Source organism: Cololabis saira, chromosome 23 (genome assembly GCF_033807715.1).
Source record: "Cololabis saira isolate AMF1-May2022 chromosome 23, fColSai1.1, whole genome shotgun sequence".
Taxonomy (NCBI): Eukaryota; Metazoa; Chordata; class Actinopteri; order Beloniformes; family Belonidae; genus Cololabis; species Cololabis saira.
The window spans coordinates 29,316,264-29,338,417 of NC_084609.1; the positions used below are offsets into that span (position 1 = coordinate 29,316,264).

Below are 22,154 nucleotides of genomic sequence, written 5' to 3' on the forward strand. Positions count from 1 at the left end.
CAGAGAAAGAAGGAGGGACATGCCTGGAACACCTCCCTAGGGAGGAGGGACATGCCTGGAACACCTCGCTAGGGAGGAGAGACATGCCTGGAACACCTCCCTAGGGAGGAGGGACATGCCTGGAACACCTCCCTAGGGAGGAGGGACATGCCTGGAACACCTCCCTAGGGAGGATCCAGGAGGATCCGGTACAGATGTCCAAGTCACCTCAGCTGACTCCTCTCAAGGCTCGACTCCGAGCTCCTCCCGGGTGACCGAACTCCTCACCCTATCTCTAAGGGAGCGTCCAGCCACCCTGCGGAGGAAACTCATCTCGGCCGCTTGTATCCACGATCTTGTCCTTTCGGTCACTACCCAGAGTTCATGACCATAGGTGAGGGTAGGGGCGTAGATTGACCGGTAAATCGAGAGCTTCGCCTTTTGACTCAGCTCCTTCTTCACCACGACGGTCCGGTACATCGACCGCATAACTGCAGACGCTGCACCGATCCGTCTGTCAATCTCACGCTCCATCGTTCCCTCACTCGTGAACAACCTGTGCTTTCTATTATTTTACCTCTTTTCTTATCATTTTATTTCATTTCATTTGTTATTTACTGTTTAATTGTGTATTGCCCCTTTTAATGTTGATGTAAAGCACTTTGAAATACCTTGTGTTGAATTGTGCTATACAAATAAACTTGCCTTGCCTTTGGATTTCCCTCTGATGAGCTGGAGATTTTATTGAGGGTAGACTCTGCATTCATGCTATAAAGACAGGACTTGTGGAGCTACGAACCATCATTTAGTCATCGATGCTTAGAGAATGACTAGAGCCAGTGATAACCACGCAGGAATAACGTGTAGGACCTGCTCAGCAGTGGCTCTTACATAATCAATCCACAGTTGTTCTTGAGAGGTTTTTCTGTCCTGTATATCTGTCATTCTGCCTACACTTCCAAACCTTCGAGGAGTCCGTTGGAGGACTCCGTCTCTCCATCTGTCTCCATCCGTTTATCAGCACTCTGTTCTGATTTCCTCGTCCGTCTCCTTAAGTCTCTCAGCGTTTTGCGCCTCTGCCTGACTTTCTCTCTCACGTTCTCTTCCTTCCCTCCAGCCTCTCTCTCGCTCCCTCTCTCCGCCGGACTGAAACTTTACCCTCCCTGCTCGCCCCGGCAGACAATGAGGCCAAGCTGGCCTGTCAGTAACTCTCTGGCGGCAGCTGACAAATTAGCCGGCTTTGCTTCCCAGACTTCTCCCTGTGTTGCTCCACACCTCACCACACACACACACACACACGCACACACACACACACACATGCACCTACACACACACATGCACCTACACATGTGCTCTCCCCCCGTTAATCTCAACGGAGACTCCGGCTGGATTCGTTAACCCAAACTCACTGGATGTTCGAATGTTGGAGCTCAGAATGGGATCTCATTTCTTCATTTCCTTTCTCACACAGCAAATGAGAAGGTGGAGGATATCAATGGCAGCCCCCGGAGCCAGTCGCAAATGGTGAGTGTATTTTCAGTCTAACTTTAATATTCAAGCTCATCCTGCCTTCTAAAGGACTGTCATGTACTGTAAGAGAGAATTATGGTAATGAAAGCTATTTCTGAAGTTCTACCTCTACCGTGCTTTTTGCCTCCGCTCTAACAAACACACATGTCTGCATTTGCAGTTTTAGATTTCATTACTAAATATAACAGGAGGAGGCAGCTCAATTATTTAACATTACTGTATTATCAATACAGCACCGCCGGAGTGATAAAAGGAAATCGAATGACATGATGGAGCGTTTAGGTGATGCTCCGTCCGCATCAGCATCCTCATCCACCTCCTGTCAGGAGTTAAAACCCGCCGGTCAAAGTTTATGGATCAGTTCATTCGCTCTGAAGAGGAAATAAAAAAAACAAAAGCTGAAATTTAAGTAGTGTAGATAAAGGAACGGTCCATCTTTGGTCTGTGCTTGATTTCAAAGAGCTTTGACTTTAATTACAGCGTAAAAAAGTGATATCAGGGGCAGAAAAAGACATCTATAAACACGACTACCAAACATATGTGGAATACACTGAGATTTGAAGCACGTAAAATGCATTTAGAGGTTTATTTTTTAGTAAAAAAACAACAAACTAACTCCCAGAGTTCATAGAAAATGCTAAAACAACTACGGTGTAATCCTGACATCACTTTCTTACTTTCTTTCTTTCTTTCTTTCTTTCTTTCTTTCTTTCTTTCTTTCTTTCTTTCTTTCTTTCTTTCTTTCTTTCTTTCTTTCTTTCTTTCTTTCTTTCTTTCTGGCTAATTTCTTTCTTTCCTTCCTTCCTTTCTTCCTCCCTTCCTTCCTTCCTTCCTTCCTTCCTTCCTTCCTTCCTTCCTTCCTTCCTTCCTTCCTTCCTTCCTTCCTTCCTTCCTTCCTCCTTCCTTCCTCCTTCCTTTCTTTCTGGCTAATTTCTTTCTTTCCTTCCTTCCTTCCTTCCTTCCTCCCTTCCTTCCTCCTTCCTTCCTGCCTTCCTTCCTTCCTTCCTTCCTTCCTTCCTCCTTCCTTTATTTCTTTATTTCTTCCTTGCTTCCTTCCTTCCTCCTTCCTTCATTTCTTTATTTCTTCCTTCCTTCCTTCCTTCCTTCCTTCCTTCCTTCCTTCCTTCCTTCCTTCCTTCCTTCCTTCCTTCCTTCCTTAATTCCTTCCTCCTTCCTTCATTTCTTTATTTCTTCCTTGCTTCCTTCCTCCTTCCTTCCTCCCTTCCTTCCTTCCTTCCTCCTTCCTTCCTCCTTCCTTCCTTCCTTCCTTCCTTCCTCCTTTCTTCCTTCCATCCTTCCTTCCTTCCTTCCTTCCTTCCTTCCTCCTTCCTTCATTTCTTCCTTGCTTCCTTCCTTCCTTCCTTCCTTCCTTCCTTCCTTCCTTCCTTCCTTCCTTCCTTCCTTCCTTCCTTCCTTCCTTCCTTCCTTCCTTCCTACCTTCCTTCCTTCCTTCCTTCCTTCCTTCCTTCCTTCATTTCTTTATTTCTTCCTTGCTTCCTTCCTTCCTCCTACCTTCCTTCCTCCTTCCTTCCTTCCTTCCTATAAGACAAATTCTTACCGTGGGGAATTTTTTTGACGGTATATCGTGAACGGTAAAATATCGCCCATTCCTAGTGTATGTGTGTGTATGATGATTGATTTCAAAGAGTTTTGACTTTAATTACAGCATAAAAAAGTTATATCAGGGGCAGAAAAAGACCTCTATAAACACGACTACTTCAGCTGAGCTGAGCTAGCCCAAACATCTGTTGAATACACTGAGATTTGAAGCACATAAAATGCATTTAGAGGTGTATTTTGTAGTAAAAAAACAACAAACCAACTCCCAGAGTTAACAGAAAATGCTAAAACTCTTTTACAGCATCACATGTTTACGTCTTCACCCTTTTAGGACGCAAACACAATAATCAGCGTTGACCGTTCTCGTGATGATTCCACCTGCTGCCGTGTGTGATAACAGTCTTTAAATGTTGGATATTTGCCGCTGTGAGGCTACAGGAGCCACCGGTATCAGCGTGTCTCTGATCCGAGCCGTTTCAGCGCCGCGGCCAGTCTGCTCAGGAGGCTGACGGTGATTGGTCCGACCACATCCGAGTTAGGCTGAAAAAAGTTCAAACATTATCATCCCCTTGACTTTCTGCATTATTTTAAATCAGCATTTCACCCTGCCATGCGGCTGAGCGATGTTGGCAGTGTCGTTTTTCCCCTTCTTTAATGAGATGACGGGCTGTATAACCGCTGGTTGTCGTCACTGTGAGATAATTACCCCTCACTTTTACTGGAGTTGACTAAGTGTTTATGCATTGTTGGTTTGGCCTGGCATCAGCCCTCCTACCATTAAAAGTGACTAAAGCTGCTTAGCTGCCTGGACTCACTCTCTTAGTGAGTCCTTGTGGGTGAGGAGAGGGTTTGGGCCGGACAGTGTGTCTTTTGTGTATCTTTGTACCTCCGTGGTTGCATGTTGGAGGCATAGACGGATTACCGCATGGGCAAAGTGGGCGTGTGCCCAGGGCCCTGGAGCCAATGGGGGCCCTCGGCTTTCAAACATTTTTTTTATTTTTTTTATGTGTAAATTAAAATAAATTTAGAAGCTCATAGGGCCCAATGATAGGGCCCCGTTTTGTGTGATACGTTCATATATAATCGTAAATTGTAGGCTATAATTACGATAAAATGTGCATTGTGCGGTCAGTATAGGTTAATTCTTACTTTACAACTGTCCTGAACGCATCAGGGCCGTGAGCCAACGCTGATTGGCTGGAAAGCCTGATTTATGGTTCCGCGTTAAATCGACGCAGAGCCTCCGCGCATCGCCGCGTATCCTACGCCGTAGTGCTGCGTTGGTTTAACGCGGAACCATAAATCAGCCTTAACAGTTGGAGCCAATTTGCCGACTCGGCAAATTTGCGGCCATGAAGGAGATGCTAAACTTTAAAAGAGGACTAAGCATGTACAAAGTTTTATTGAAGAGTCGACTACCATTGGTGAGTCAGTGTAACCTTCATACATAATTTCTTTATCAGAATGTTGTGTAGCTTTGAATGAGCTGTGTGTTGTTGTCAACTAGACCGCGTCTATTCTGTTCTAGAGCTCAGAAATGATGTTATAGACCGCTGTGTCTATATCTATCTAAATAGATTGTGTAATGTTTTTTTTTTTTTGTATTTAAGCTGTATCAAAGATGGAACTGAGTCAGTCAGTGACTGAGTTTTCAGCGCCGTGTGATTGGCAGCTGTCAGGCCGATGTGTGTGTGTGTGTGTGTGTGTGTGTGTGTGTGTGTGTGTGTGTGTGTGTGTGTGTGTGTGTGTGTGTGTGTGTGTGTGTGTGTGCGTGTGTGCGTGTGTGTGTGTGTGTGTGTGTGCTTCTGGACAAGTTTGTGACTTTACTCTGCTTTCTGCAGCATAGTCCTATAGGCTTAGCTCAATAAAAGATAGAATAAATGTTTGAAAGGTAGGATGAGGGGTTGTTGAACGTTAAAAGGACTATCATAAGGGCCCATGGAGAATGCTCCGCCCCCTCTGTACTGAGACCCACGCTCCACCACTCCACCATCCACAATCACACGGTGTGATTGTGGATTCTCTGCGCCATAGTGTGACCAAACTGAGTGATTGGGGAGGGCATGCACCGTGCACGTAGGATATTATTGTAGGTAGGGGCCCATAGCGAGTTTGTGTCCAGGGCCCGTGGTCATGATAATCCGTCCTTGGTTGGAGGTGAGCTTTCTCCTGTTTTCTTGTTTTATCCACCAACATTTCAGCTACTGGTGGGTCTTTAACAGATTTACTCCAAACAGTTTTGAAAGTGGACTTCATGAAATCCTTGAGGAATACGGAAGAGTATTAGGGATTTTTTTTTATTGTGCACTTCGAGAAATTTCGCCTTTTTTCTCAACATTTCGACTTTTTTCTCGTCATTTCGACTTTTTTCTCGACAGTTCGACTTTTTTCTCGACATTTCGACTTTTGTTTTTTTTTTTCTCCCTTGTCTGCACACATATTAATGATTGATACCATGACGGTAGAAACCAAAAGTATATATATGTGCATTATTACTATATTTAATATATATACATATATATACGCATACATATGCGTACACATACATAAATATACACATACAAACCCAGTGTTTTTTTTTTTTTTTGGGGGGGGGGGGGGGGGGGGGTGACGACATCCACTGCCAATCCAGGAAGCAGGAACACACGGAAACACACGTCAAGCACTGGAAATCTGCAACAAAAAACCACAAACAAAGCACGAAACCGGCACGGAGCCAACCAAAACAATAACAGCAATCGACCTAAATCTTGAGATCTGATTGCAGTCTGAGCTAAGCTATCGCTACCGCTACCTAAACCCAAAAACTAGAGAGCCAGCATGCAGGTGAACAAGCCAGTGTGTATGTCTATGTGTGTGTGTGTGTGTATGTATATGATCGTGTGTGTGTGTGTGTGTGTGTGTGTGTGTGTGTGTGTGTGTGTGTGTGTGTGTGTGTGTGTGTGTGTGTGTGTATATTAGGGGTGTAACAATATATCGTGCCACGAAATTTCGCGATACAAAAACGTCACAATACGTGTCGTGGACGTGACAAGGTGTATCGCGATATTGGGTTATTAATATTAATCTACTGTTGACTAGAAACGCGCATCCGACCGCGACCGCGGCCGCATCTCGACCCGCGGACCAAAATCTTACTCCGCTCAGAAGAAACTAGTCCCATTTTGTGGTCCCGTTTTGAGCTCTGAACTTTTACTAATGTAAGTCTGGTGTAGAGTTAAGCCTTACCTTATTAAATTAAACCTTTTTGGGGTCGTGAGTAGGATAAACAAGCGGGCAACTTCTGCTGAGTTCCAGTGTACTTTAATGTCCGCTCAACAGCGTAGGATTTTAGAACATCAACACAGCACCTAGTGCCGTACTGTGGCGTATCACTCCGCCCAATCTAAAACATATTAACAACTACAGATAAACTGACTAGTGTCATTATAGTCCCTGATTTACATCAGAATATAAAGAATATATTTATAAAATAATGAACCCTGAATTACCAAAATAAACTTCTTAACAAAAATAAATCTCTTCTTACACTTATAAGGTGAGCATGAATCAATATTTTTTATTATGTAAAATTGTATGTATTTATTTACTTTTATTTATTTATTTAATTTTAGTTGTTAAATTAGAAAGAAAAAAGCCAAATCATACATGAGAGAAACTATTCAGTTTGTGTCTAAATATTTGTTCTTGTGTGAAACTGCAGATTCATAATGCAAACCTGACATTTACTTTTAGTTCAGTTTGTGGAAAATGGTTGGCCTGGCTTTCTCTTTAAAACTTAAACGGTTATAAAGCATTACAAACGGTAACAATAGGGCAAACTCACAGCATTGTTTTGTATTTTGTGTCTTTCAAATAAAAGACAGTTTTTTCCAGTCATATGTTCCTCATTCAAGGTTGTTAAAAAAATACTGCTATAATATCGTATCGTATCGTTATCGTGACCTCAATATCGTGTATCGTACCGTATCGTGAGATTAGTGTATCGTTACACCCCTAGTGTATATGCATGTGACTAAATTACTATATGTGTGTGTGTGTGTGTGTGTGTCTGTCTGTCTGTCTGTCTGTCTGTCTGTCTGTCTGTCTGTCTGTCTGTCTGTCTGTCTGTCTGTCTGTCTGTCTGTCTGTCTGTCTGTCTGTCTGTCTGTCTGTCTGTCTGTGTGTGTGTGTGTGTGTGTGTGTGTGTGTGTGTGTGTGTGTGTGTGTGTGTGTGTGTGTGTGTGTGTGTGTGTGTGTGTGTGTGTGTGTGTGTGTGTGTGTGTGTGTGTGTGTGTGTGTAATAAACCAAACAAAGTTCCACCTGAAGTGTATCTATAGTGGGGGAGGGGGGGGAGCAACCCCGCCACCCGCGAGACCAGAGGCCGACACGGAAGAGCCCGGACTTTTTTTTTCCGACTTTTTTCTCGACAGTTCGACTTTTTTCTCAAAATACATAATGAAATGAAAATAATATTTGAGAGGGGAAGATTTTTTTTATTGTGCACTTCGAGAAAAAAGTCGAATTGTCGAGATTAATGTTGTAATACAATTTCAAGAATAAAGTCGAAATTTCGCCTTTTTTCTCAACAATTCAACTTTATTCACGAAATTTTGACTTTTTTCTCGACAGTTCAACTTTTTTCTCGACATTTCGTCTTTTTTCTCGACAGTTCGACTTTTTTCTCGAAGTGCATAATGAAATAAAAATAATATTTTTAGATTATTAGTCAAAATTTCGTGAATAATGTCGAGATTAATGTTCTCGAAATTGTACTTCAAGATTATTCTCAACATTTCGACTTTTTTCTCGACATTTCGACTTTCTTCTCAAAGTGCATAATGAAAAAAAAAATCTTCCTCCTCTAAAATATTATTTTTTATTTTCTCCTGCCTGGCCCTAATACTCTACTCTACTACGCTTTACGAACGCGTCCCTTTAAAACCGTCCCATCTCTGGATGTATTTCAAAGCTGGTTCAGTACAGTTTTCAAGAGTGTTATTTTTTTCCTTTACGGTTAAAACGAAAGGAAAAAAAAAACACACACACATTCACATGGACCTTGATTCTATTAATTGAAATATAACAGGATTATAGTTGGACTGCACTGGATTGTTTTTGAGAGACCTGAATTGAACCAGTCAGTGTGTTGAGATAACCATCGCTGGGAGCCGGTGCAACCCAAATAAACGGAGGGGAATCGACCCTGCTCACCAATGATGTTGGTGTTCACAGTCAACATGTCCAACCCTGGAAAAATAAACCCCTCGGTTTATTGTTCTTGTTGCATAAAGTGTTTGGAGTCCTGGCTGGAAACAGCCGAGTGCAGGCTGACGTCTCCGAGGACGAGCTGCAAACATGTCCGTGACATGCCAGCGTCCTCGGTGTGTGTGCGGGAACTTGTGTGCATGTGTGTGTGTGTGTGTGTGTGTGTGTGTGTGTGTGTGTGTGTGTGTGTGTGTGTGTGTGTGTGTGTGTGTGTGTGTGTGTGTTGCTTGGCCTTTGTCTAATTCACTTGCTAAGCCCATTGATCCACCACCTGCTCTGACCGCGGAGCCCGAGCCGCGCGGGATAATGAAGTTTCTTCGGAAGCATGGCTGCTTGAAGAGAGCGGGCACACGGGGCAGGAAACATCTGACACACACTCGTAAAACATTATTACAAAGATGTGTCTGTGTGTGTGTGTGCAGGAATGCTTTGTTGGAGCGTTTTCAGTTTTAGAATGTTGATCAGAAACATCAAATCTGTCACTTACTGTAAACAGAAGTTTGTTGATTAGTTTGGTGTAAAAGCGTGAAGCAGTTTGAACAGTTCATTATATTGTGTTAGAAGTCGTTAAAGGTGACTTTACTGAAGTATTCAGTAAACTTGTAACAGTCAGTAAACAGTCCTCTACAGTCCTGCTGGTGCATGTGAGACTACTTATCTTCTTGTTTTTTATCATTTATTCCAGAATTTTACGTTTTTTTTTTAACATGCTTGGGTTGTACTTGTTTATAACAGCTAATCTATTATGTCTTTATTAACTCTTTAACCCCAGAGTCATAGAGGTAACGCCTAGATTAGCTGCACTTGACCTGCCATCGATAATAGCTTGATAAACCAGTGTGTTCACATGGCACTGACGATGTTAAATGAGGTCAACAGGAACATTACGTGTATCTATTTAATAATTCATCTACGTGGCTTATCACATGTTGTTGATCACTGGCATTACCGTCGAGCATGTGGAGATTTTGTTGACTGAGCAACAACAGCGTGAGCTGCAGATTCTGGAATCCCACCATCGGCCGCCGAGCACCTGGAGACCAGGACGCCACCGCCAGCGGCGTCCCAGTAGCAGCAGCTGTCCCCTTTGTTTGGGTCTTTAGACGATTGTCCCGGTGTCACGCGTGTGTTTTCCAAGCGGTGGGTCTTGCGAGGGGATCGGGCCAACAGAACAGCTGCTGGAAGCTGCTGGAAGCTGAGCAGCGGAAACCAGCGCTGTATCGGCATCTGCAGGCGTCTCGGATAACCCGCCGATGGAACGCACTCTCCTCCCTTTGCCAAAATATTTAACAAAACAAACAAAAAAAGCTATTTGGCCAACTTCTTGAGCCACCATTCAAGCCACTTCTTTTTTTTTCTCCCCCTTTCCAGAGTTACTTTACTTTGGAAAAAGCTCCACGTACTGTACCACAGGACTGACAAGTAAAATGTGATTACATTACATCTCTTACAGATTAAGGTACTTATTTTATACATTTAAAGATAAACTTTTCTCTCTCAGCCAGCCTCCGCTGTGTAAAAGCGCTCCCACTTAATTGTACCTTGAAGAATAGTGGCCGTATGAATAATTTAAACTTCTTTCCCAGTTCTCATCACACTACAGACCTAATCCGCCCCCATCATTAACTTTATGGAAAAGAGTTTGACCTTTGCCCTCCTCCTTACTAGTAAACTCGATTAGAAATGCCTATATTTAGATCGTGTTCAACTGTTTCCATTAACACTGAAAGGTTACTTTGGAACTGAGGATGGAAATCACGATGCATTTAAAATGCTGTATTCAAGTTTCCTTAAAATACTGTAGAGTCAGTTCCTCCTGCAGTTCTCAGCTCTTTAGCTTCTATCTACAGTTGCAGGGGAACATGTCCTTTTGGATTTCCTTGATAAAACTATCAGATAAATGCTTTTCAAGGGGAAGTGATGAATGTGCTCTGTGGTTCTGGCTTGTGAAGCCTCATTCCCCTATAATATTGCATTTTTTCTTACTTTAAAGGGGACCTATTCTGACATCTAATCCCTATTTTAAACAGGTCTTGAATGTCTTAAAAACAAGCTTTTGATTGTTTTTGCTTAATAAATTAGAAATTCAGCCTCTGAGCCATGTCTTTATCTTCCCTCATTATCTATGCAGGATTCTGAGTGGGCGGGGCTATGATAATGAGGCTCTGTGCTGATTGGCTGCCTGAATGACACGATACACCGCTACGAAAAAATGGCGGAAGCTCCGGCCGGCGGAGTTACACCGTGTCCTAACTGCATGCGATGCGAGCGAGCGTCAGCAACAAAATCAATTCCATTGCTTTATTAGGGCCCGAGCACCTTCAGTGCGAAGGCCCTATTGTATCTGTAGGAATTTTTCTTTTTTCTTCTGACGAAAGGAGGGCCTTTTTGCCCCCCTAAACGTGCCCAAAAAGTCACCAAATTTTGCATGCAAGTCAGACCTGGCGAAAAATTTGATATTTAATGGTTTAATGGGCGTGGCAAAATGGCTCAACAGCGCCCCCTTGAAAACTTTGTGCCTCAAGCCCCACAATACGGTTTGACGTACATGCACGAAAATCGCTACACACATGTATCAGTACACAACTTAAAGAAAAGTCTCTTGGAGCCATGGCCGAAACCGAACAGGAAGTCAGCCATTTTGAATTAATCGTGTCACTTTGGCGCAATTTATGCCATTCCTTCGGCAGTTAATACGGCCCGAACCGTAACGTGCACCCAGGTGTGTTATAAATCAAAATGTGCGTCTCCATCCTGCGACAACACGCATTACTTTTCTCTTTCAAAAGCGTTACCGTGGCGACGCTAGACGCCAAAAAGCGCGCCCACCCTTCATCTGGTTGGTTCAGACAGAAAAAACTTTGTGCCTCAAGCCCCAGAATACGGTGTGACGTACATGAACGAAAATCGGTACACACCTGTATCATGTCGCAACTAAAAGAAAAGTCTCTTGGCTCCATGGCCGAAACCGAACAGGAAGTCGGCCATTTTGAACATTCTGAATTAATCGCGTAATTTTGGAGCAATATATGCCATTCCTTTGAGAATTAATACGGCCCGAACCGTAATGTGCACCCAGGTGTGTCATACATCAAAATGTGCATCTCCATCCTGCGACACCACGCATTACTTTTCTCTTTCAAAAGTGTTACCGTGGCGACGCTAGACGCCAAAAGCCGCGCCTCCCTTCATCTGATTGGTCCATATTTTTATAGTTCCCCAAAAGTCACCAAATTTTGCATGCAAGGCAGGCCTGGAGATAAATTTGATATTTCATGGTTTGTATTAATGGGCGTGGCAAACTGGCTCAACAGCGCCCCCCGGAAAACTTTGTGCCTCAAGCCCCACAATACGGTTTGACGTACATGCACGAAAATCGGTACACACCTGTATCATGTCGCAACTTAAAGAAAAGTCTCTTGGAGCCATGGCCAAAACCGAACAGGAAGTCGGCCATTTTGAATTAATTGTGTATTTTGGCGCAATTTATGCCATTCCTTCGGCAATTAATACGGCCCGAACCGTATCGTGAACCCAGATGTGTTATACATCAAAATGTGCGTCTCCATCCTGCGACTACCCGCATTACTTTTCTCTTTCAAAAGTGTTACCGTGGCGACGCTAGACGCCAAAACGCGCGCCTCCCCTTCATGTGATTGGTCCATATTTGATAGTTCTCCAAAAGTCACCAAATTTTGCATGCAAGCCAGGCCTGGCGATGAATTTCATGGTTTGCATTAATGGGCGTGGCCTAACAGCTCAACAGCGCCCCCTCTGCTACTTTTCTCTGCCATAACTTTTGAATGGTTTGACATAAAGCGTCGTGAGTGGTGTCATGAGACTCGGTATTGAGTCCTTGACCATAATTGGTGAAAATTAGCCCCGCCCCTTCTTCTGATTGGTTGTCCCTTTTTTCTGCTATAACTTTTGAATGGTTTGACATAGGAAGTCGTGGGTGGTGTCTTTTCTGATATGCTTATGGGGGGCGGTGGCCGTGAGTGCGAGGGCCCGTTCATCGCTGCTTGCAGCTTTAATTTTCTATTGGACTGTCCTAACTGGCCGCAGCGACGCAGCGCTGCGTGGCGTGCCGTTTTGAGCTGAACATTTGTCGGACGTCCTGCTTCTATTTTCTTGCTGTCGCTCGCGTTGAAAGCCGGTTGAAAGCGCTGTAGGAAACAGTCATGATGAGGAACGGCTGATCCAGTTAGTTGAAATGAGAAGTTATCTCTATGATTCCTCCTCATTTCACTACAAAAACCTCAATAAAGTGGCAGCTGCTGGAGGGAGATGGACAGAGAGTACGATGTCACGCAGTGCTACGATAGTCGGACGCTCGCATGCAGTTACACGGTTTTATAGTTGTGGGTGTGGTTTGCATTTTGGTTACGTAACGAAAATGCGCCGAATCTGAACGGCTCGTAGATCCACATCAAACTGGACGGATCATCCGGGCGGCTGAACAGACACTGCAGAATTTGGTTGCTTTCCTCCTTCTCTGAGTTAGCAGGCTGAGGGGAGACCACTTTATATATGTTAAAGCAAGAAAAAACCTGTTTTTCATAATAGGTCCCCTTTAACAGATATTTGAACTAAATAAATAAATGTGCGCCGAGGTTCTAAAAGCAAGCAATTCATTTTTCTTTTTTAAATATATTTTAAGAAGTGCGTTGAGACACATCAGTGGCAGCAGGGATGACTGAACAGGCCCATTCAGCAGAAAATATTAAGCCTCGCAACTGTAATCCTCCTCGTTATAGACAGACATCATTAGAAAACCCAGAGCGCTTCTTTGCAGTACAGTTGACTGTGCAGTTTGACTTTCTTTGAGTTTCCGTGTGTGTGTGTGTGTGTGTGTGTGGGTCTTGTGCATGCTTCCAGCGTCCTCAGCAAAGGCTGTCAGAAACAAAACAGAGGTTTTTTTAAATGTGAGGTGAATCTTTGCGGCAGATGTACCGACTGTCAGCAGAAAGCTCGTTGGGGAAGCAGGGACTGAATCGACTCTGCTTGATTTGAATGCATGAACTTTTGGTGGTTAAAGGAGGACGGTTAAAGTGCAATACATTTAGAAGACAAGTTTCATGTTTAAAGCCAGCTATTCGTTTTCATTTTTTCCTTCTTAAATGAATATCTTGAAATCAAATCAACGCTTGTAGGAGGTGGAGTGTAAATGTTCATTAGGGGGAAATGAGAAAAAGAAAAAGGAAAGCATGAATCTCAGCAGGTTTTGCTTAGAACGGGATTTAAATTTGCAGCTTAATGGATCTCGTGTTATTCCGGAGGGAACGCCGCAGCATCAGAACAAATTGCAGTTTTAAACCTCTAACAAAACTGAAAAATGTAATTCCACCGTGGTGATAGTGTGGATGGGGTTCTGCAGACAAACCAAGGTAATTTTAACTTCCAGTGTGCAGAAAGTGTACAACTAAATCACTGTTTTGTGGTTAGCAGACATAGATCTCAGCTGTGGAATATCTGCTGTCATTACTGTCACTATAGAGGCAGAATGAAGCAGGAGTTCATGGCCAAAGCTTCTGCATCCGCTGACAGGGTTACGGCCAACATTCTGTTGTCACACACAAAGACATTCCTGCATAAACAGTCCTTGTTATGAACTTTTGTACACTTCATCTGTTGGGACCCAGTCCACACTATCACTAAGGTGGATTGATATTTGTGAGTCTTGTCAGATAATTAAGTGATTTCTAAATTTTCTAAGAACTTCAGCAGAAAAGTCTCTTGGCGCCGAAACCCAACAGGAAGTCGGCCATTTTGAATTAATCATGTAATTTTGGCGCAATTTATGCCACTTCTTCGGCCGTTAATGCGCCCGAACCGTAACGTGCACCCAGGTGTGTTATACATCAAAATGTGCGTCTCCATCCTGCGACAACACTGTAGCAGGGCGAGTGCTACCGGGGCCGACCGTAGGATGGAGAGACACGGAGTTTCGTGCAGACCCGTTTATTTAAGTTTCACCAACACCACACACAGTGCAGAAGAACAGCATCAGACAGCTCCTCTGACATCCCCCTTCTGCTGTCCAGCTCTGCCTTATAAGGCAGGCAGGGTGGAGGCGCGGCAGCCACTCAGGTTGATGGGACACAGGTGCGCGTGTCCCATCAACCTCTCCACCCTGCCACACACACGCATTACTTTTCTCAGTCAAAAACCTTAAGCCAAACAGTGGCAAGAAAAACTCCCCTTTAGGAGGGAAGAAACCTGGACCAGGACCCGGATCATAAGGGGGGACCCTCCTGCTGGAGACCAGCTGGGTAGAGCAGGAAAAGAGAAAACAGACAGAGAGAATGAATAACAGAGAAAGGAGAGACACACCTCACCTCACACTGGTGATAAAATAATAAATAATAAAATCAGGTGGGCCTTATATATGACTGATGTTGTGCTTACTGACCTCAAACCAGTTGTATGTGGTAACTGCACTCAAACATCTGTCAACATGTGGTTTGGCAACAACTGGGCAGATACTGTAACATCCCATGCAGTGTTAGCTGGTAAAACAAAGTTAGCATTTATAGCACACAGCTGGACAGTCACTCACAGCCAACAGTTCAGTGTCCAATTATTCCCAATAACACGCCTAAGATTCAACTATCTGTCGCTAACAAACACTGCAGTCCCTCCTCCTGTGTTCTTGCTGTCGCGTCTGCAGTCCGTCTCAGCTCGTGTCTCAATTCATCCATACTGAGAGGTGTCAGCGAATATGTTCATTCTGCCACTTCTGGTTCAAGACTCTCCCTCACGTGTGGCCAGAGAGTTAACTTTCTTGTTTTTTTTTTCCTTTTTTCTAACTAAACTTTTCTAACCAACAACAAGTGTGGAGTTGACATTGACACAATTCCAACCTGCATTTCCTGTAAATCTGTACTGCATCAGACCAATAACGGCACACCTAAAACTATAGTAGCAAGTGGCTAAATATTGTAGATACAGCAATAAGATTTATATCTGAAGTCAAAATGAACTCATGACCTTATTTTATCAGCAAAGTAATTCATACTTTGTTACACAGCTCACACTCTTGAGAGTTTTTGGCCTTGGACTCAGGATTGGACTGGATCTCCTGCCTTTGAGACCAAGTGATGACTTCTTGGGGTCTATAAAAACCCGCCCGTTTCAGCTGGGCCCCATCTGTTAGCAGTTTGCACGCTGGCCAGATGAGAGAAAACCGCTTTATCATCAGTCCAGCTTGTTATTAATCTGTGCTTCTAATTGATCCCCTCCATTTGAGCCCCTGGCCCGGGTTCCTACTGGCTGCACCGCAGGAACTCATTTGGAAGACAGTAAAACAAAAAGCAATTGTTTCAAGAAAATTAGTCTCACTTTTCGCCTCGTGTCTAGACTATTGTCCTAGTTTTAAGAACTCTAGTGAAGTTTTTTTTTTCCCATTGGCAGCTTTTTTTTTTTGCTTAAAATAGGACAATTTGAAGAGTTTTAAAAACCCCAAAAATGTGGCTTATTTCTCGAGATTCTGTCTTTGCAACGCGGTAGTTGCTTGGTACGGTTTGATTTGATTGTCCTACAAAAAACCTGTCATGAGACTCAGAAAGTCTTAAAATCCAAATCCAGATGTAAAAAGATGGAGGGGACATTCATGCATATGTTCTGGGAATGCGACCATTTACAAAGTTATTGGAATTCAATTCATTCCCTTACACAATTAATCCTGGACAAAAAAAATGTATTTAAGCAGTAGTTTATATTTATTAAATGACACATATAATTTACAACTAGATTAAAAAAAAATGCAGGATATTAATTTTGATCACTTACTTTGCAAAGAAATGTATACTTTTATTTTGGAAGAATGATTCCCCGCCATCATATAAGACTTTTATAGATCAAATCACAGCATTTCTACCATTAGAAAAACTAACCTTGGAAAAATATAACTGTGGCCATCTTTTGAAAGAATTTTGGTTCCCATTATTGTCTGGTTTAGGCTGATTGCTGTTTTATTGCTGTCTTTTACTTTATGTATCTTATGTATCTGTAGGTATTTGAGTTTTGATGCCCCTATTGTTATTTACTGATGTTATTTTCCATATGTTATTCATTGGGGGGTAGGCGGGAGTTGGCATTCTTGCACAAAAGAAAATTGTAAGACCTACCGTCATTAAGGATGTATCTGTTTGCCTTTCTTTTGTGAAATAAAAAGATATATAAAAAAAAAAGTCTTAAAATGCATAGACAAATAGACGTTAGGAGCTTCTAAAAACCTCCCTGATGCCGTTTCCAACGCTCGACTATTGGCAGCGAGGGATCTAGAAACGGCAGCAGCAGATGGGCGGTTTAAAGTGCCGAGAGTACAGCTGCACTGGGGTTATAATTCTTTCCCTCTTTTTCACAATCTGGATGCCCCAGAAGTAAAGATGAACATGTGACCAGAAGGTTCACACCCCAGGTGGGAAAATCTGTGAAAGACATTAAGAAACGTGCTCAAAGTCAAAGGCTGAGACTGCAGCACTCTTCATGTGTTGCACATCAGAATAAATGATCCTCATTGCCTTTGTACAATATAATTCAATGCACAAAAGCATTTGTTTTGCTTCTGTTTCTTTGACTTGTTTTTGACGGTGGTTGTCATTGCTCTCTTACCCTCTCACATGTCTGGTCCCCTTGAGAACTGCCATGATTTTACTGCAAGAGAAGTGCCGTTTGGTCCACACATTGGCCTTCTCATATGGTTCTGGCATGAGCGCGGCGCCCGGGGACACATTACAGGCTCACTTGTCGTTCAACTGGAAGCTTTTAATCTCTCATTATAAGTGAATGGCATGGGCAGATGTTCTTTAAAGGGACCGGAGAGCTGGCCTGTTCACTGGGCACAGAGAGTTAACGCTCTCTGCTTAAAAACAAACTCTCTAGACGGGTCCGTCCTACGGAAGAGTATTAGGGCCAGGCAGGAGAAAAATTAAAATAATGTTTTAGAGGAGGAAGATTTTTTTTTCATTATGCACTTCGAGAAAAAAGTTGAAATGTCGAGAAAAAAGTCGAAATGTCGAGATTAATGTTGAAGTACAATTTAGAGAAAAAAGTCGAAATGTTGAGAAAAAAGTTGAAATGTCGAGAAAAAAGTCAACATTTCGTGAATAAAGTTGAAATGTTGAGAAAAAAGTCGAAATGTTGAGAAAAAAGTCGAAATGTCGAGAATAATCTTGAAGTACAATTTCGAGAACATTAATCTCAACATTTCGCCTTTTTTCTCGACATTTCGACTTTTTTCTCGAAGTTTATGATGAAAAAGAAATCTTCCTCCTCTAAAATATTATTTTTATTTCATTATGCACTTCGAGAAAAAAGTCGAACTGTCGAGAAAAAAGTTGAAATGTTGAGAAAAAAGTCAAAATTTCGTGAATAAAGTTGAAATGTTGCGAAAAAAGGCGAAATTTCGACTTTATTCTTGAAATTGTATTTCAACGTAATCTCAACATTTCAACTTTTTTCTCGACATTTCGACTTTTTTCTCGAAGTGCATAATGAAAAAAAATCTTCCTCCTCTAAAATATTATTTTTATTTCATTATGCACTTTGAGAAAAAAGTCGAACTGTCAAGAAAAAAGTCGAAATGATGAGAAAAAAGTCAAAATTTTGTGAATAAAGTTGAAATGTTGAGAAAAAAGGCGAAATTTCAACTTTATTCTTGAAATAGTATTTCAACATTAATCTCGACATTTCGACTTTTTTCTCGAAGTGCACAATAAAAAAAAATCTTCCCCTCTCAAATAGTTTTTCTCCTGCATGACTCTCTGACAGCTTATCTACAGCAGGACATGATGGTCCCTGCTGCTGCAGCAGCGTGGTTCTGCTTCCTCTCTGTCCTCGCTGAACTCGGCTGCCTGACACCCTCTTCAGCCTCCAACGGTGTGACATTGCATCTGTCACGGCTTTGAGTTATCCCAAAGCATCACACGCGTCCCTCTCTGACTGAGGCAGAAAGGTGCTAGCAGCTCGCCCTGCCTAACAAAGGGGGGGAGGTGGGCTTCTTGACTGTACATGGGATTTATTTTTACCTCCCAGAAATAGTCCCAACATCATGTTGACTCTGCTGAGCTGTCACAGCGTAATACATACTGTAATGCTCCTTACTGCGTCAACTTTATACCAAACCAGAGCGGTGAATGAGGTCTCCTGGGCATCCAGCAATTAGCTGCTTCACTGGCACCGCTTGGAGTAAAGATTTACCCATTCATATGCTGTGATGTGGACAGAGGAGATCCTGCTGCTGACCAGTTCTGATGAGTGGCCACAAATCAGGAAAATCTATAGAAGGAATGTGCATGACGTCACAGATACAACTTCATAGCTGGTTACGCCGACTCGGTGTCAGAAAGACTGAGTGTCAGAAAGACTGAGTGTCGGAAAGACTGAGTGTCAGAAAGACTGAGTGTCGGAAAGACTGAGTGTCAGAAAGACTGAGTGTCAGAAAGACTGAGTGGCAGAAAGACTGAGTGTCAGAAAGACTGAGTGGCAGAAAGACTGAGTGTCAGAAAGACTGAGTGTCAGAAAGACTGAGTGGCAGTGTAAACTTTCAGTTTGAGCAACTGGAAAACATCTAGAATGGGAAAGAGCTGTTGTGCCATCGACTGTACTCATAGATTTAGCAAGAAATCGGAGTTATCGTTTTACAGACTGCTGAAAAATAAGCTTAAGAGAGACAAATGGATCACTGCAATTCACAGAAACAACTGGATTCCAGGCACCGAAACGTGGATTTGTGGTTCCCATTTTGTATCAGGTAATGTTGGATTTTTGGGTAGCTAACGTTAAACGGTCAAATCATAAAGTTCGGTGTCCTCATCACTTTAATTTCTACAACAAATCCTGTCTTGAAGTCGGACCAAGTGTCAAGACTTTTGTAAGCCTTCAAGATTTGCTTCATGTATTTCCCCGGCGTAGAAATTAAGTTCATATAAATATCAGGAAACTGGATTGGTGGCCAAATATTAATGTCCATGGACCACTGGTTCTTGGTAACTGTACCAAATATTAATGTCCATGGACCACTGGTTCTTGGTAACTGTACCAAATATTAATGTCCATGGACCACTGGTTCTTGGTAACTGTACCAAATATTAATGTCCATGGACCACTGGTTCTTGGTAACTGTACCAAATATTAATGTCCATGGACCACTGGTTCTTGGTAACTGTACCAAATATTAATGTCCATGGACCACTGGTCCTTGGTAACTGTACCAAATATTAATGTCCATGGACCACTGGTTCTTGGTAACTGTACCAAATATTAATGTCCATGGACCACTGGTCCTTGGTAACTGTACCAAATATTAATGTCCATGGACCACTGGTTCTTGGTAACTGTACCAAATATTAATGTCCATGGATCACTGGTTCTTGGTAACTGTACTATTAATGTCCATGGACCACTGGTTCTTGGTAACTGTACCAAATATTAATGTCCATGGATCACTGGTTCTTGGTAACTGTACTATTAATGTCCATGGACCACTGGTTCTTGGTAACTGTACCAAATATTAATGTCCATGGACCACTGGTTCTTGGTAACTGTACCAAATATTAATGTCCATGGACCACTGGTTCTTGGTAACTGTACCAAATATTAATGTCCATGGATCACTGGTTCTTGGTAACTGTACCAAATATTAATGTCCATGGACCACTGGTTCTTGGTAACTGTACCAAATATTAATGTCCATGGACCACTGGTTCTTGGTAACTGTACCAAATATTAATGTCCATGGACCACTGGTTCTTGGTAACTGTACCAAATATTAATGTCCATGGACCACTGGTTCTTGGGGAAACTGTACCAAATATTAATGTCCATGAACCACTGGTTCTTGGGGTAACTGTACCAAATATTAATGTCCATGGACCACTGGTTCTTGGTAACTGTACCAAATATTAATGTCCATGGACCACTGGTTCTTGGTAACTGTACCAAATATTAATGTCCATGGACCACTGGTTCTTGGTAACTGTACCAAATATTAATGTCCATGGACCACTGGTTCTTGGTAACTGTACCAAATATTAATGTCCATGGACCACTGGTTCTTGGTAACTGTACCAAATATTAATGTCCATGGATCACTGGTTCTTGGTAACTGTACCAAATATTAATGTCCATGGACCACTGGTTCTTGGTAACTGTACCAAATATTAATGTCCATGGACCACTGGTTCTTGGTAACTGTACCAAATATTAATGTCCATGGACCACTGGTTCTTGGTAACTGTACCAAATATTAATGTCCATGGATCACTGGTTCTTGGTAACTGTACCAAATATTAATGTCCATGGACCACTGGTTCTTGGTAACTGTACCAAATATTAATGTCCATGGACCACTGGTTCTTGGTAACTGTACCAAATATTAATGTCCATGGACCACTGGTTCTTGGTAACTGTACCAAATATTAATGTCCATGGACCACTGGTTCTTGGTAACTGTACCAAATATTAATGTCCATGGATCACTGGTTCTTGGTAACTGTACCAAATATTAATGTCCATGGACCACTGGTTCTTGGTAACTGTACCAAATATTAATGTCCATGGACCACTGGTTCTTGGTAACTGTACCAAATATTAATGTCCATGGACCACTGGTTCTTGGTAACTGTACCAAATATTAATGTCCATGGACCACTGGTTCTTGGTAACTGTACCAAATATTAATGTCCATGGATCACTGGTTCTTGGTAACTGTACCAAATATTAATGTCCATGGACCACTGGTTCTTGGTAACTGTACCAAATATTAATGTCCATGGACCACTGGTTCTTGGTAACTGTACCAAATATTAATGTCCATGGACCACTGGTTCTTGGTAACTGTACCAAATATTAATGTCCATGGACCACTGGTTCTTGGGGAAACTGTACCAAATATTAATGTCCATGAACCACTGGTTCTTGGGGTAACTGTACGGGTCACTGTCAAGTCCAACTGCCTTTAATTTAAGCCGATAATCGGTTGTTATCTCGTCTTCTCCACTAGTTGCAGCTGTTTTTACCACTCAGTGTGAGTAAGGGGGCTGGTCCAGTGAGGAAGTGACGTCAATGCAGACCCTCTATACATGAGAAATAGATGCTATGATGGTGGAGGAAGCTTCCACCATGCAGAAGAAAAAAAGCATGCACATGTTATTATTATTTCTTATCACTTCATTTGTTAATAAACATCCATATTTGCATGGGGGACCTGATGTTCAATTTTAAGAGTGGACTTCACTGGACTTCAACATTAATCTTGAAAACTTTTTTTTTCGAAATTGTACTTCAACATTAATCTTGAAAAAAAAGATGCAACAAATTTTGTGAATAAAGTCAAAATTTCGCCTTTTTTCTCAGCATATCAACTTTATTCACAAAATTTTGACTTTATTCTTGAAATTGTATTTCAACATTAATCTTGACATTTCAACTTTTTTCTCGACATTTTGACTTTTTTCTCGAAATTGTACTTCAACATTAATGTTGAAATACAATTTCAAGAATAAAGTTGAAATGTCGAGAAAAAAGTCGAAATGCCAAGAAAAAAGTTGGTGAAATGTTTAAACCTGATGATCCTCAAAGAAAGATGGTAAGGGATTTGTTTACTGCCATGGCTACTTTTTCTACTACTGGTATAATGATAGAAAGAAAATGTAAAAAATCCAGGAATTTCCTTGGATATCAGAGCGTAAAGGGAAGTGTGCAGGCCTAAGCTGGACCCCTGTGATCCCTATCACTCATGGGCAGTAGATATAACCATGAGTGAGAGGTTATAAACCTGCTAGTTGGAGTTACATTTACAAATAACAGTAAAAGCTTAAGAGTGTACAAACTC

General features: G+C 42.2%; 1 protein-coding gene across 1 annotated transcript in view; it reads left to right on the forward strand.

The window, feature by feature from the left end:
* The window catches only part of nav3 (neuron navigator 3), a 321,553-nt gene that overhangs the window by 95,992 nt on the left and 203,407 nt on the right, over positions 1-22,154 (forward strand). The window contains 1 exon segment of the mRNA XM_061714666.1: positions 1,451-1,503. Coding sequence (XP_061570650.1) covers positions 1,451-1,503 — 53 coding nt within the window.